The sequence below is a fragment of the Lissotriton helveticus genome (assembly GCF_964261635.1).
Source record: "Lissotriton helveticus chromosome 1_1 unlocalized genomic scaffold, aLisHel1.1 SUPER_1_unloc_85, whole genome shotgun sequence".
Taxonomy (NCBI): Eukaryota; Metazoa; Chordata; class Amphibia; order Caudata; family Salamandridae; genus Lissotriton; species Lissotriton helveticus.
Window position 1 is genome coordinate 586,234 of NW_027611731.1, and position 15,051 is coordinate 601,284.

Genomic DNA, 15,051 nt, shown 5'->3' on the forward strand with positions numbered 1-15,051 from the left:
CAGGTCCTCCAGTAGGGATGCATCAGGCAACTGCCCCCCTTCCCGGATGTGACTTTGCAGAGCGTGGCCACCTGCAAATGTCAGAACCATTTTTAAGTCACCTAATTTATACTTTTGTTGTAGGATCGTGAAGGACACAAGCGCCTGTCCCCTCCACACATCGCCCTGCCGTTCTAAGCTAATCAATCCCCATTTTGGGAAGCCCTGCAATCCTCCTACTGCACTTAAGAGATCACCATCATACAGTGGAGTAAATTCAGTCAGCTTACCTTTTCAGCCAAACACTTGGTAGCCTCTTTCCACACCCTTACCAATGTTTGGGTATGAGTAGGTAGAGTTCACTCATACTTTCTTCGATGAAGCACCGGGGTGGGGTAACCTCTCTTGCCCATGGCCAATCTATCTACCCGGTAAGCAGGATCCTCGCAGTCCGCAAAACCCCAGTTGTTGACTGCCACCAGCTGCGTGGCCCAGTAAAACTTGTGAATACTCCTGACTGCCAGTCCATCTTAATAAACTCCCCTCTGCAACTTACTCAGCGTGACGTGCCGCCATCCCACAACAGGAGCCGAAGTTCTCAGACTACCTTTTGAAAAAAAATGTCTGGTGGGATCTTAAAGGACATTTTTTGCCCAATGTACAGGAGACCCTGGAGGGTCATCAATTTAAATAGGGCTACCCGGCCCAGTGAGGAGAGCAGGAGCGCCCGCAAGTGTGGGGCATCACAGAGAAGATGGTCTAATTTGGGGAGTATGTTCCTGCCTGTGCTCTCTTGTAATGAACACAACCAAATATTTAAAGCCATGTAGTGCCACTCGAACTGTGTACCTAGAGTGCAGCCGCAGGGTCACTGCCTGCAGCAGGAATATTAAGGACATCTTCCAGTTGATCTTATATCCTGAATAATCTCCAAGTATGTGAAAAATGTGTAGGATTCGTTCACTCGAGAAGGCTGGTTGCGTGTCATATAACAAAACGTCAGAGTAGACGGAGATTCTCACATCCCACTCCTGATCAACTGGAATACCCTATATTAGAGAGGTCCTGGTGAACTCAAACATATGTGAAGAGCATTGGAGACAAGGAGCATCCCTTTCGGACAGCAAAGACTCGGTAGGCTGTATTATTGACGCGCATGCTCGCTAGAGGGGCCTCATTCAAGAGCTTAACAGCAGCGTCACTGGTTCAGCAAAGGAATCCCATATTGCATATGGTACTCCATTAATGTGTCAGAGATTTAAGCGCGTTCCCTGGTGTGGCATAAAGCCCGATTGATCAGGATGAACCACTGTTGCAATTACTGTCCGAAGGCAGATCGCCAGGGTGTTCGCAAGGACCTTAGTCTCAATATTAAGCGGGGAGATAGATCTATAAGACCCACACTCAGTTGCTGGTTCGGCCTTTTTGGGATGACCGCCACCTCAGACGTTTTTTGGTCTTCCAGGAGACACCCCTATTTTCAGGCAGTCTGAAACATACTCTGGAGGTACTCCCTGATTTTATCCATTATGCTTTTATATAATTCTAACAGGAGCTCATCAGGCCCCGTCGCTTGCCCTGTTTCCAAGGTTCCTATTGTCTTATTTATTTAGTCTTCTATCAGGTCTTGGTCTAGTGCGTCTAGGTCCTTATTTGTTAGCATTGGCAGGGTCAGGTCTTTCAGGAAGTGTCTCCCAGTATTTCCGTCCCCCTGTTGTCAGTGTCCTCAAGGATCCAGTTCCGTTCTTTGTCTTGTCTCTCTAACCATGTAAGCAACTCATTGGCTTTATCACCCACATCATAGACAATGCTGGGTAGCCAGCGCATGAGTGCACGCTATTTTCCATTACTGCTCTTAATGTGTGCTGCTTCAGTTGATGGTGTAATGGGAGAGAAACTGATTCCCCACTTGCCAACCGAACCTCCAGGAAAGCACATTCCTTGTCCTGAGCCTCGCACTTCAATTTACGTTCCTTTGACATTCTCCCAATCAAGACTTGTGTCTGGCCTCGAATCACTGCCTTGAATTCACCCTATAGTACGCAAGCTGATTCAACAGTCCACCCGTTCTCCTTAAAATAGAATTCTGCTCTATCTCTCATACCTGCTTTGAACGTCTTGTCTTTTAAATATCACGGATCAACCCTTGGGGGTAGGATGAAGTCCACAACCGGACCATCGAGTTGCACCTCCACCAGCGAACGGTCTGAGATTCCCCCTGCTATGTGCGTAGCGGCACTAAAATCATCTTTATGGAATGTCTGGGTGAAAAGATAGTGCAGGCATGCCAGACTACCATGTGCTGCAGACAGGTGCGTCCGGTTCTGATACCCTCTTCTCCTATATGGGCATTTAGGAGTATCATGAATATAGTATAGGGTCAGTCCAGTTTCCCCAATGCGTGTATGATCTGTCATAAGCGTCTTACCCTTTGACCGGATGAGTCAGTCTTGTCTGGGTCTCTTTCCTGTTTCCCGACACTTGAATGGCACGCCCGAAGACTCGAGAGAGCAGTGACCCACCAGCAGTCTTTTGTGGAGCGCTTTTGTCCTGGATATAGTGCTGCATTCAGTAGGGCACCCACTCTGTCTTTTCATTGCAGTTGCCAGAAGATCAGCAGTCCCAAGGTAGCAGTCACACCTGGCCGGCTGGACCACAGGTATAAGCTCAGACAGGGTGTTCGACACTGGAGTAGTTGTCGTCCCTCATGGGCCTCTAACACAGAGTAGTCAGAAATTCTGCAGCTAAAAGCCCAACACAGGCTCTCCAGGAAGTCAGTAGAGTCAGACTCTGTTGTGTTAGGAATTTGGCAAATGCAACCTTGAACCGGCCTGTTGGCAGCACACAATCGTCCTACTGGGCCTCAACAATCATGTTGTTGTAGAGTTTTATTTTCTGCCTTGAGCTGTTGGGAGAGTCTTGGGGCGGGGGGGCATCCCTCAGACTAGCTGGTCCTGCTGGATGGCTTTCCGGCCCGCCCTACAGATAGCCTTGTTGTAGGAAGGTGGCTACCTGACTATGGTTACCCCAGATTTTTTGCCTGTGTTTAGCTGGTTTTTTGACTTAGTTGACCTGGTTCCCTGCTAATCAGGGCCCCAGGCCATCTGCTCTCTCTGTAAAATGGATTCCATGTACCCTAGGTACATACCACAATTGGAAATGGACTCCTTGTCAGCCCCTGTATAATGCACTATAGGTGCCCAGGGCATAGGAGCCACCAAGGCCTACCAGGGGCTGCAGCATATCTTTTGCCACCCCTGGCTGGTTCTTAAATTGACACAACTGGCTGATCACTCAGCTGGGGTAAGGTGGTGTAATCACCCCTTGCTTAGATATAGTATACCTATAGCTAAACCTATATCTGGACACATATTAACCTGTGAGCCACTCCTATGGAAGGCCTCATCAATCCTGGAGGCAGGGTGCGTGGTTTTATGTGAGATGGAGCTCTAGCATGAGCTGAGCCTGTCTGCAGCTGTCGGGAACAACTCCCTAAGCTGTTTCAGGATAATGCCATACCATATACTCTTAAGTGCCTTATAATCCTCGCGGTTAAATAGCAACTTTGGTTTGGCTTTATCAAAACATGTCGTGTAAGGTGTCATACGATTTGGAATACCATCCCCTCGCCAGTTCTGGCGACGGGGATGGCATTCCACCCCTCTAGAGGGGTAAGACATGTTCCTTTACTAAATGCGGTTAATTTCTCCAAAGACCTTAAGATCCACAAAATGGATGCCTCTGCCACAGACAAATGTCTGGACCCCTGCAGTTGACCGAAACTCAGCAGATGGGGCCTGGACAAAGGGTTTCCTGTCACAGGAGGGTGTCACCACCCTCCAGACAGGAGATAGTGGATTGTAGCAGGGAGGTTTGAAAGAAACCAGACACTGCCTGGGGCGCACAAGGCTGCCCCTTGCATAATCCGGCCAAACCGGTTCTGGGGCACTCCAGCCCTCGTGCCAGGGCGGCCTGGATCAAAGGAAAGGGGTGTATCCACCCCCTTCCTGGGTCCCACCCATAGGGAGGGACCTAGCAGGTAATCACGCCCCCCAGATTGGAATAAGAGTGGGAGCAGTGCCAATGCACATCAGATTTCCTGGAAGAAACATTAGAAATGAAACTCTGGACCCTTGGACCTCCATCTCAACGTGGAAGCCCGAAGAATCTCCCTTGTGGTCAAGGAGTGACCACCCTGCAGCAGCAGGCACCATCCAGCCCTCGACGTCTACTTAGTTGCAGTTCCCGCCGGAACTCGAGCGACTGAGATCGACGAGATCAAGCTTGCCTGCCTTCCAACAGCCCGATCCACAGTCCCTGCAGAGCTGAGACCCGTGGAGGCGACCGGAAGCGTGGGGCACGCCATCTTGAATTGACCACGAGACGCTGACCGTGCAGCCCACGAGTAACCCTCGAAGCTGTGCACCGGGGTTTGAGAAGCCCCCACCCTGAGCTGCTCCTGAGCCGAAGTTCAGCCCTCCACACTCGACGAGTGCTGCGTGGGGCCCTTTGGCTCTATTTGGCTCAACGCGTTGGCCCGGTCACTTGCCAGCTGGCTAGTGGTCCCTGTGCCGACGAACTACCTAAGAAGACTCGTGAATCTGGTTGCTCCAGATCCACACCAGCTCCCCTGAAAAGGAGCCCCGACTCTGACCTTCCTGGTCCGAGTGAGAAGCAATCTTCCGATCCCGCGTGGATTGCTCTTGCCAAGGCTTGTTTGCTCCAAACTTGAAGCCGACTGCACCGACGGTGAGAGCCTGCGTGGGACAGATCGTGACCTGCTCCTGGACGTCGCAGATGCCCCAGAGCCCACGTGACAGCGGAGAGAAGCTCCTCGACGACCACCTGATTGCGCCCGACATTGCCTGGTTCCGTCCTGGTTCCACCCTGGTCACTGCTGAGTGACCCAGACTCTGTCCCCTCTGCTTTCAGGTACTCTACAACTTGAGTCCACCCTTGGACTCCACCGGACACTTCATCTTTAACCCGCCTGCAGCCCTTTCAGCTTCAAGCACCAAGAGCCTGCGTGTCAAAACACGACGCCACTTCGACCCTGTGCACCCACTTCCTGTGGGTGAGGTAACTTTGCTCCGCCGGTGTTCCCACACTGGTGCACACCTCTAGGGTCTGTGTGTTAAGTTTTGTTCCTCTAGGTTCAGCGGAAGTGTCCTTAAACTTTAACTCTATGACTTTTACGCACCATTGGTTAACATTGGTGCATGCGTGCGCTTTCCGCACATCTCCCGAATCCCGAGGGCCATTCCCGACTTCAGCATTGCTTGTCCTGACTGCTCCCAGCGATTCCCTAGGCCCTAGGCCTAACCACTGTTCGAGTGGCCTCTCTTATACCACTTGTTTAGTATATGGTTTGAGTGGCCACCCGCCCTCATCCATAATTGTGCAACTTGTATGTTTAAACAGTGCTTTTGATTTAACGCTTGTGCCCCTTTATTCATAAAGAATACTGGGGATTGTTTTTAGTAATAAACACATATATTTTTATAATATATACTTGTGTGGTGTCCTTTCATTTGGTATTACAGGATTGTATGTGGTAAAACAGCTCGCTTAACACGACCTCTTAAGTTAAGCCTTTAGGCTGCTTGGTCCATGCTACCCCTAGGATAGCTTGTCTAATAAGGTTGACTTACAACCAGACACCATAAGGGATTGTTTGGTCAGGTAGTAGGTGGTTCCAGAATTGGAAACATCCCCTACCAGGCCAACTTCTCACACTTGTCCTCCTGCTGGACAGTCAAACTCCCTTCCCTTTCTTACCAGACAGGCAGGCTTCTAGGCTCTCCATTAAGTAAGTCAGCCTGCAGGTGATGTCCCTTCAACTTAGATAAACTGTCAGGCTGACACCATCCCTGGTGTCACAGCAGGCACCTGAGTACTTTGTAGAGCACTTTATTCCTTGGTAACAGAGGACTTTGAACGGGGTATAAAAGAGGGATAGATAGTCCCACTTGCATACACAACTGGAAGGCAGGAGATGCGGTTTACTCTGTCGCACTCTCACATTGCATTTATGCTACGCACACCGACACCCTAAACACGCACTTGATGTTAGCGCAAAGTCTGGGCACAGGTATATAAATGGAGCATTACATGGGTGTGTCAGTAGAAAGCCACTCCACTGACCATGATGGAAAGATCTCATCAGGCTATTGATCCTTACAACAGGGTGTATTGCCATCAACGCTGTAGCTGTTAAACCCATGACCGTCCTCTGCCTTAAATGAGGGCACACTTGGTGTGACCCTCCAGGTCACAAGGGCGGTCCAAGTTCTCTTAGTCCCTTGTTCGAGGTTGCACAGTACTGGGGTGGCAGAAAAATCTCATGTAATTGTTTTGTGGTAGATTTATCCCAGTAACATGCAGTTACAAGTTTGACGCCATGTACTGGGGAGTTGCCACGAGGAACGGATTCTTCTGCCTGTCAAACCACATGCCATTCACTATTTCATAGTGTTTTTCTGCTTGTATTTACCACTTGTTTTAAGCAGGTGGTAGATATATGCATGTGTTTGGTTGGGGGGAGATGGGTGAAGCAGGGGAGGGAAAAGGAAAGCATTTTCCAACAGAGGGAAGAATTGTGTGTTTCCCCCAGTTAGTAAAAAAACAGCATAAGTCTTGGCTGCTTCTGCTGCACCCAGAGTCTTGTGGGTCTTTTCAGTCTAATTTTTCTGTCTGGAAAAAATGATGTCCCGTTTTTCTGCACCCGGTAAATCCAGGTGCAGAAAAGCCTAACAACTGATAATCAGGTGGAATAAAATGAACACATGAAAGTACTCCTTAATTTCATTGCCCTTGATTCATACTCTGGACCATAGTTGAGGGATATGTCTAGGCATAGTCCTCGCAATACACAATAGATTTGCGTGCGGCAGAGGCCAGAGCTCAAAAGTCAGGATACCAGATACAAGTAGGTGGTAACTCAGGGCAGGGGAAAACACCTGTTGTCCGTGGAGGGGAAATTCCCATCCTAGAAATCTACATTAAAAATTAATTAATAGTATTCTATTTTAAATATCTGTTTGGTGCCAGTCCATATGACTTTAATTTCTGCTTTTGGGATTCTTTGTTACAAGTCCATAGGGTACATGTATCCTTTCTGAGCTGAATAAAATGTTGCAAATTCTACAAATACTCACCCCTACATCCAAGTGCTCTCAGGCTACCATTCTACACTCTGCTCTGTCTGAAGAACAGCTCAACACTTTCAAAATTCTGCAATTCTGCATTGATATGGCTTGTAAATTATTTTTGGGGATATTCACATGTATTAACTATTTAATTTTAATACTATAGGTGATTACGGACAAAGAAAGCAAGATTTAGCACCAGCCAACTGAATGTAAGTGCTATAAGAAGGATTATTTTGAAAAACTGAAGGACATCCAGCATTCTAAGTTTAAACAATTTTCAAAATCTCGGTGTTGCGAGAGCTGAGGAAAGTACTATACCTGTAAGTGAAGTCTCTAATTTTGCATTTCATTAACCCAGAGCAAAGTCATATCTGTCCACACAGCATCAGAAATAATGCCAGAAAGACCAATCACAACTTCCTCATCTGAAATATTATCAGAAAGACAAATTGCCTCAGCATGACAGAATAACGTTCATCTAAAGCATGCATCATCTAAAGCATCATGTAATTCCAGAGTGGAAGCACACACTGCATAAAAGAAAGATATAACACAAGGTTTCTTCTGCAAATCATCAAAGAAAAGACACTGAAAGAAGACTCCGAAGCTGACACGCTAACAACCAAAAGATTGGAAAATCACCTTTGTTCAACAACCGTTTTTAACCAGTTATGCAAGTTTTAGACTATCTGCCTCGGGATAGAACACCTCGACCCACACTGCTCACTCTGGCGAAAACCTTAAAAATTCACCACTTTATTGTGTTCATGACCATCTCAGATTGTTTCCTTTTTATTGTGTACTGTTCCGTAATTCTATGTAAATCGCCTCAACCTTATCTGTTGTGCAGGAGTGATATTTAAAACTGTTAAATATCAAAATGGATTAAATGAGCACCGTTGCGCTAGCTAATGTAAATAAATCCTTCTCTTCAGATCTACAATCCTTAACCTTACACCAAACACAGAACGGGTAAAAGGAACTGATGTTCTGCGACTGATGAGCCACAATATTACTGTGCATGTTCTAATGTTCTCAGTTACTGCCATTACGCCAGTGCAAAAAGGTACTTCTCAGTTTAATCATTAAATATCAGACTAAGACCTTATCACTGCATTGCTAAGAACCTATAAAAATAGATTTGAGAAAAACTTCAGTCACAAAAAAATAGTCTTTCTCTACATGTATTAAGCCACACTGGGGGAAAACCTTACCAGTGCTCTGAATGCCAGAAATATTTCAGTAAAAAAAGAGACCTTACTGTACATACAAGGACCCACACTGGGGAAAAACCTTATCAGTGCTCTGAATGCCAGAAAAGGTTTTGTAAAAAACAAAGTCTTTCTCTACATGTATTAACCCACACTGGGGAAAAACCTTACCAGTGCTCTGAATGTCAGAAATATTTCATTAAAAAAATAGGACTTATTATACATACAAGGACCCACACTGGGGAAAAACCTTATCAGTGCACGGATTGCCAGAAATGTTTCAGTACCCAAACCGATCTCACTCGGCATAGAAGAACCCACACTGGAGAGAAACCTTATCAGTGCCCGGAATGCCAGAAATGTTTCATTGACAAAAACAGTCTCACTCATCATATAAGAACCCACACTGGGGAGAAACCTTTTCAGTGCTCTGAATGCCAGAAATGTTTCAGTGTAAAAATCAGACTCACTGAACATACAAGAATCCACACTGGGGAAAAACCTTATCAGTGCTCTGAATGCCAGAAAAGGTTTCGTAACAAACAAAGTCTTTCTCAACATGCAATGACCCATTCTGTGGAACAACCTTATCGGTGCTCTGAATGCCAGAAATGTTTCAATGAAAAACGCCATCTCACGGTGCATATAAGAACCCACACTGGGGAAAAACCTTATCAGTGCTCTGAATGCCAGAAATGTTTCAGTGTAAAAAGTAGTCTCACACAGCACATAAGAATCCACACTGGGGAAAACACTTATCAGTGCTCTGAATGCCAGAAAAGGTTTTGTAACAAACAAAGTCTTTCTCAACATGTAATAACCCACTCTGGTGAAAAACCTTACCAGTGCTCTAAATGCCAGAAATGTTTCAACCGTAAATCACTTCTAACTGCACATGTGAGATGCCACACTGGGGAAAAACCTTATCAGTGCTCTGAAAGCCAGGAAAGGTTTTGTAACCAACAAAGTCTTTCTCAACATTCAATAACCCATTCTGTGGAACATCCTTATCAGTGCTCTGAATGCCAGAAATGTTTCAGTATAAAAAGTAGTCTCATACGGCACATAAGAATCCACACTGGGGAAAAACCTTATCAGTGCTCTGAATGCCAAAAATGTTTCAGCAGTAAATTTTATCTCACTGAACATATAAGAATCCACACTGGGGAAAAACCTTATCAGTGCTCTGAATGCCAGGAAAGGTTTTATAACAAACAAAGTCTTTCTCGACATGTAATAACCCACTCTGTGAAAAAACCTTACCAGTGCTCTGAATGCCAGAAATATTTCAGTGACAAAAGAGACCTTACTGTACATACAAGGACCCACACTGGGGAAAAACCTTATCAGTGCATTGAATGTCAGAAATGTTTCAGTGAAAAAAGAATACTCACTCGGCATACAAGAACCCACACTGGGGAAAAACCTTATCAGTGCATTGAATGCCACAAATGTTTCAGTGAAAAAATCAATCTCACTCACCATATAAGAACCCACACTGGGGAAAAACCTTATCAGTGCTCCGAATGCCAAAAATGTTTCAGCCGTAAATTTGATCTCACTGCACATGTGAGAATCCACACTGGAGGAAAAACATTATCAGTGCTCAAAATGTCAGAAAAGATTCAGAGGTAGTGATGGTTACATGCACCATAAGAAAACACACCATCAAAAATACTTCAGTGCTCCAAGTGCCAGAAAAGCATCAATTTTAAATGCAATCTCACTCTACATGAGCAGACGCACATAGGGAAAAAAACATTGCCTATGCTGTGAATGGCAGAAATTCCTATTTTTTGATAGGCACAACCTCACTACCCATAATCAACTCCATACTGATGAAAACCTTACGAGTGCTCTGAATGCCAGAAAAGATGCTGAGAAAAACGCTATCTCACCATGAGAAACTCCACACTGCAGAAAATCCTTATACCATAAAAGCTTGAATCTGAAAGACAGAGTTATGCTTCATGAGAGATCCCACTCTGGGGAAAAACCTTATGAGTGCTCGAAATGCAAGCAAAGGTTTGGTCACAAATTACTTCTCACTTGTCATGAGCAAACTCACACGGGAGAAAAAAGCCTTATGTGTGTTCTGAATGTCAGATAAGGTTTAATCACGAATACAATGTCACTTCACATGAGAGAATTCACACTGGACTAAAGCCTTATACATATAGTAGATTTACAACATTAATACATTTTGAACAATAAAGTTCTTTTAGAAAAAAAGAGACCAGCTTGTCGATTCGAAATGAATATGAATCAATGCGCCTTGTTGTACTACGAGGCTTGTACAACAAGGCGCATTTATTCATATTCATTTTGAATCGACAAGCTGGTCTCTTTTTTTCTAAAAGAACTTTATTGTTGTAAATCTACTATATGCATTGTTGAATTGAACTCTATCAACCTGCATATGTGTTTTGACAATTATCATTTCATCACTGTATGTTAATTGTTTGTTATAGATATAATTTCTTTTATTAACTATGAGATTGTGGTATGTGAGTAGAAGTTGATAAGCCAATGGTAATCTTTTTCACGTACAAATATATGTTCAAAAAAATGAAAATAATGAATGGAATGATAATTAAATTTCCATGGTAAACAGAAGAAACGTGTTTATCATTGTTGCTTTCAGTAATTGCAAAAAACAAAAGTTATGAAGGATAGGCGAATCTCTTGTATTTAACTGCACTGTATTATTGACAGGGGCGAAAGGGCAAACAAGCAGTTAGGAGGCGCACTGATTGTATACCCCCACCTGACAGGATGGTGACAGACCCCAACCACCTGCAGGGGAAACGTGCCACCTCACTTAATAGCTGCCAGACGCTTTACTTTGTAAGCAGACAGGTGGTTTACAACTGCGCCTACATTGGGGCACCACATGCTTTTTCCAGCATAATCTGGTGTACCCCCCCTGTGGGACATGACAGCACCCACTGAAGACTGCACCGTTGTGTAGTCTGGGACAGTGCACCTTCCCTGTAATTCTGGACTGGGCCTTTAAATACGGTACTATTTTGTGTGCCTATTTGATTCAGTTATACAAAGAATGTGGTACTACTTGTATACTAAGGTACATAATGAGATTACGTAGATTACACCTCTGTGTGCCTAATGCTGCCATTTGCATTTCAAGACCAGTGATTAATGTGGCTTTATGAAGTTCAATGCCATTGGGTGTTCCCGACCTGTCTGATACTTGCATATGGAAAAGATGGGCCATTTGGAACCTAAAGATAGATAAACATATTCATAGGTCACGATTTAAGTCTGCATCTAAAATAAAACTGAAAATTAGGAGAGGTGATAAGTGAGATGTTAAAAGGCAGCCGCTTATCGAGCTGCATTTGTAAGTAGGCCTTCCGATATTATGAGATCTATTCCTGCTTCAGTCCTTAATTGCAATGAATACTTTAATACCCAGGCATGAAGTCATTGTCGAGCTGTTTAAATATCCACCTGTCTCCCCACCTCTTCCCCAATGCATCCTTAACCAGTGGCCTAGCCAGTGTGCCCTGGGCCCTAAGGCAAGAAAGGAAATGTGACACCTGCCCTCTGTTTGGACTGTGGAAAACAGCAATAATTGTTCTGTGGGCCCCTCATGCCTTTGTTTGAACTGTGACAAACTGCAGTTATCAGGGTTCAGTGGGCCTTTAAGGCGTCTGGGACCTGGTGCCACTGCCCCTGCTGCACTAATAGGAAGCTAAGCCCCTGCTCTTAACAGCTTCTATTCTAGCCCCACTGGTGAACTGAACCAGCCAAGTACTGATCAGGCCATATATGCAGGCATGCAGCCGCCTCTTCGACGGAAGGGATTTAAGTCGCATGAAAGCAGCATGCGGGAAACAACTATTTTCTGAGGCAGTCAACCAACACCTTGTCTGTTCCAACCTGAATCCATTTAAAACCAGGGACGAAAAAACGGTTCATCGTGATCTCTTGCTTATCAAAAGGGTAAAACAAATTCATCTAACATTACAGTGTACCACATAAAAAAATTGTGATTCTGTGTACAAATTAAAACTAGCATGCATAAAAAAGGGGCGCCTTTGGCCAAAATAGCCATTTTCCCTACCCATACTTCTAACATATCTTTTACAAAACAATGCTAACTACATTGTCATCCGGAAATAGTTATTAGCGCCTACTCATAAGCAAATGACATTTAGAATTCTCTTTTACTTCAAGCTTTCAAAAGTAAATTGATATAAAAGCAGTATTGAATTTTTTGACATTGTGTACTCTTACCAAAATTTAGAGCATCAATTTTATATGACACACCATAGAAAAAAGGAGGTTTTTATATATACTAAACCTCCAGAAACATTTGATTAACCAGTTATAAAGTCACGTCTAGCTTAGTTAGTTTATAGTATTCTTTTTTAAGAGAAATTATTTCACATTGTTACTGGATCTGCATGGCTAAACACTTATAAGGTCCCAAAGGCGAGACCTATTGGCTATGCCAATGCTTGTTATTGATTGAGTACAATGAGTAGCAGCACTTTTGATTAGGTCCTGAAGAAAGCCGCAAACACCTCTTTGGAGGGTTAATAGGCTAAAACATGTTTACCTCTTATTAACTTTCACTCTGCTGCCCCCACTACCCTGAGCTCATTTTTGTGGTATTTTGTATACCATTCTCTATAACAAAACATGCCTGAACTCCTCCCTCTCAGTGAGGGGGCTGTACCCTGTACTGTAACTAGGTATAATGGTGGGAGGAGATTCCGAATGAGGAAGCATGCCAACTATGGTGGGTGAGGGAAATCTTCCCTTTAAAGGGATATTTCATCTTAGCTAGGTCTTCATTTGCAGCAGTAATCCTCATAGACACAAGGGTTTCTTGATTGTGGTAGAAATACATTTTTACCCCTTCATTGTACGTTTAAGCACAGACCGTTGCTTGAAATGTTGTGATCAATGTAGGAAAAATACTCTGTGCACTGAGAAAATGTGTTAAAATAACGGAAAATTGATAATCACATTTAATAACTTCTCATACCTGGATTTATCTAGAAGAGAAGTCTGTTAATTCTAGCAGATTTTTGATACCACAAGGTATAAGAAATTAGGGGATCTTTATCTGATATCTTTATCAGTAAATTATCTCAAATTATTGGACATAAACTTTTACAAGTATTATTTCTAAAGATAAAGGAAGTTCTATATTTGTCTTTTCTAAACTAACCCCAGTGCGTATGACTACAACAACCACCTCTCTCAAATCAATATTGTACTTGGTTTAGTGAGAAAGCTAAATGATCTAGGAGAAACCAGGACTGCGCGTCAGTATTTTTCTTAGGAAGCTTTAAGGTAGAGAGTGAAAATACTTTTTAGAATGCACCAAAAATTATGACAAAGATATTTCAATATGCTTGATAAAAAGAATAGGTACATTTCATGACAATATTGAAATAGAAAATAAAATAATAGAAACAAATATTTACACCACATGACAAAAATATTAGAGACTACATTTCAGCAATATGTAGGAAATACTGAGGTTCATGTATTAATAATCCATTTGTTAAAAGTGGTTGCTTGTGGAGTCAGCACACTACTGTGTCTGTGATGGCTTTTAAATAAACAAAATATATGGCCTGGTACAGAAGGTAACCAGGACTCTAGCACGCACAAACAAAAATTCAAATTCTCCAATAGTAAATTCAAGTTTGATTTTATCCCATCATCAAAGGTATAGCATCACAAATTCATTTAATTATCATTCAGTGTTATATGTTCAATAGACAAATTAAATATTTCATTGCATCATCAAATACATAAATCATATTCAATGGATAACACAGTGGAATAAAAACCCAATGCATTTCGGGGCTAGAGCCCCTTCGTCGGGGGTCTGTTGCAAAAGAAAGAAATGAAAAAAGAGAAAGAAAACTCAGTTACTCTTGATGCTTATGAGGAAAATAACTTTTCTACATGTCGAGTTACTTAATGGTTCTTACCACGAATATGGAGTCTCACGGCCAATCATAGATTGGATAATTATGTTTCATGCGGCTGCGGATCATCTAAAGAATGGATATTAAAAGAATCAACATACCACCACTTGTGTTTAAGTAGACACAAGCAACCATGGGTGCTTAAATTAAAGAAATGCAGTTTACCTGAATTTTCACTTGTATGTAAACTGCAATGGAAAAATATATAGTGTTCAAGGTTAGAGGAAAAGGACTGAACCCGGTCGATGTAGACGCCCGAGGAGATTGTATTTCCGGAGACGCTTCCGCGTATAACGGTAAGCTCTAACTTTAGAGCAGATATCAGATCCGTTTCTTTTTAAGAATTCCAAGTACTCGGGAACCATTTTTTGAAAGCCTTTATTTATTTTTCTATCTACAGCGCAACGTGTAGATTGATCAAACGCGAGAGACACACGCTGTCTAAAGGCTCGCAGGTAAACCCCATTTCTCAATTCAAGAGAGCCTAGCAGCTAATACTCCTTCAATGTATTAAACAACGCTCATTAGTTTTCTTTAAATCTCACAGGATCTACTGCTCCCAACAATTTCAATTCAGGTGAGCAATATAACATGCCTCTGTAAGCACCTCGTAGAGTATGATTTCTTAGGTTGGTTTTTCCTCTAACCTTGAACACTATATATTTTCCATTGCAGTTTACATACAAGTGAAAATTCAGGTAAACTGCATTTCTTTAATTTAAGCACCCATGGTTG

The 15,051-nt window shown here is 43.3% G+C and overlaps 1 protein-coding gene and 1 long non-coding RNA gene across 2 annotated transcripts in view; both read left to right on the forward strand.

Annotated features, from left to right (window-relative positions):
* The window catches only part of LOC144806555 (uncharacterized), a 41,132-nt gene extending 33,066 nt beyond the window's left edge, over nucleotides 1–8,066 (forward strand). The window contains exon 5 of the long non-coding RNA XR_013605832.1: nucleotides 7,294–8,066. This is a non-coding gene — a long non-coding RNA (uncharacterized LOC144806555). The remainder of the gene's footprint in view (nucleotides 1–7,293) is intronic.
* A 209-nt stretch (nucleotides 8,067–8,275) lies between these two features.
* On the forward strand, nucleotides 8,276–10,584 carry LOC144806558 (uncharacterized; the record flags this gene model as incomplete). Its single annotated transcript, XM_078672895.1, has 1 exon — nucleotides 8,276–10,584. A coding segment is annotated over one exon (1,701 nt), but the record flags the coding sequence as incomplete, so codon positions are not given.
* Nucleotides 10,585–15,051: the final 4,467 nt, after the last annotated feature.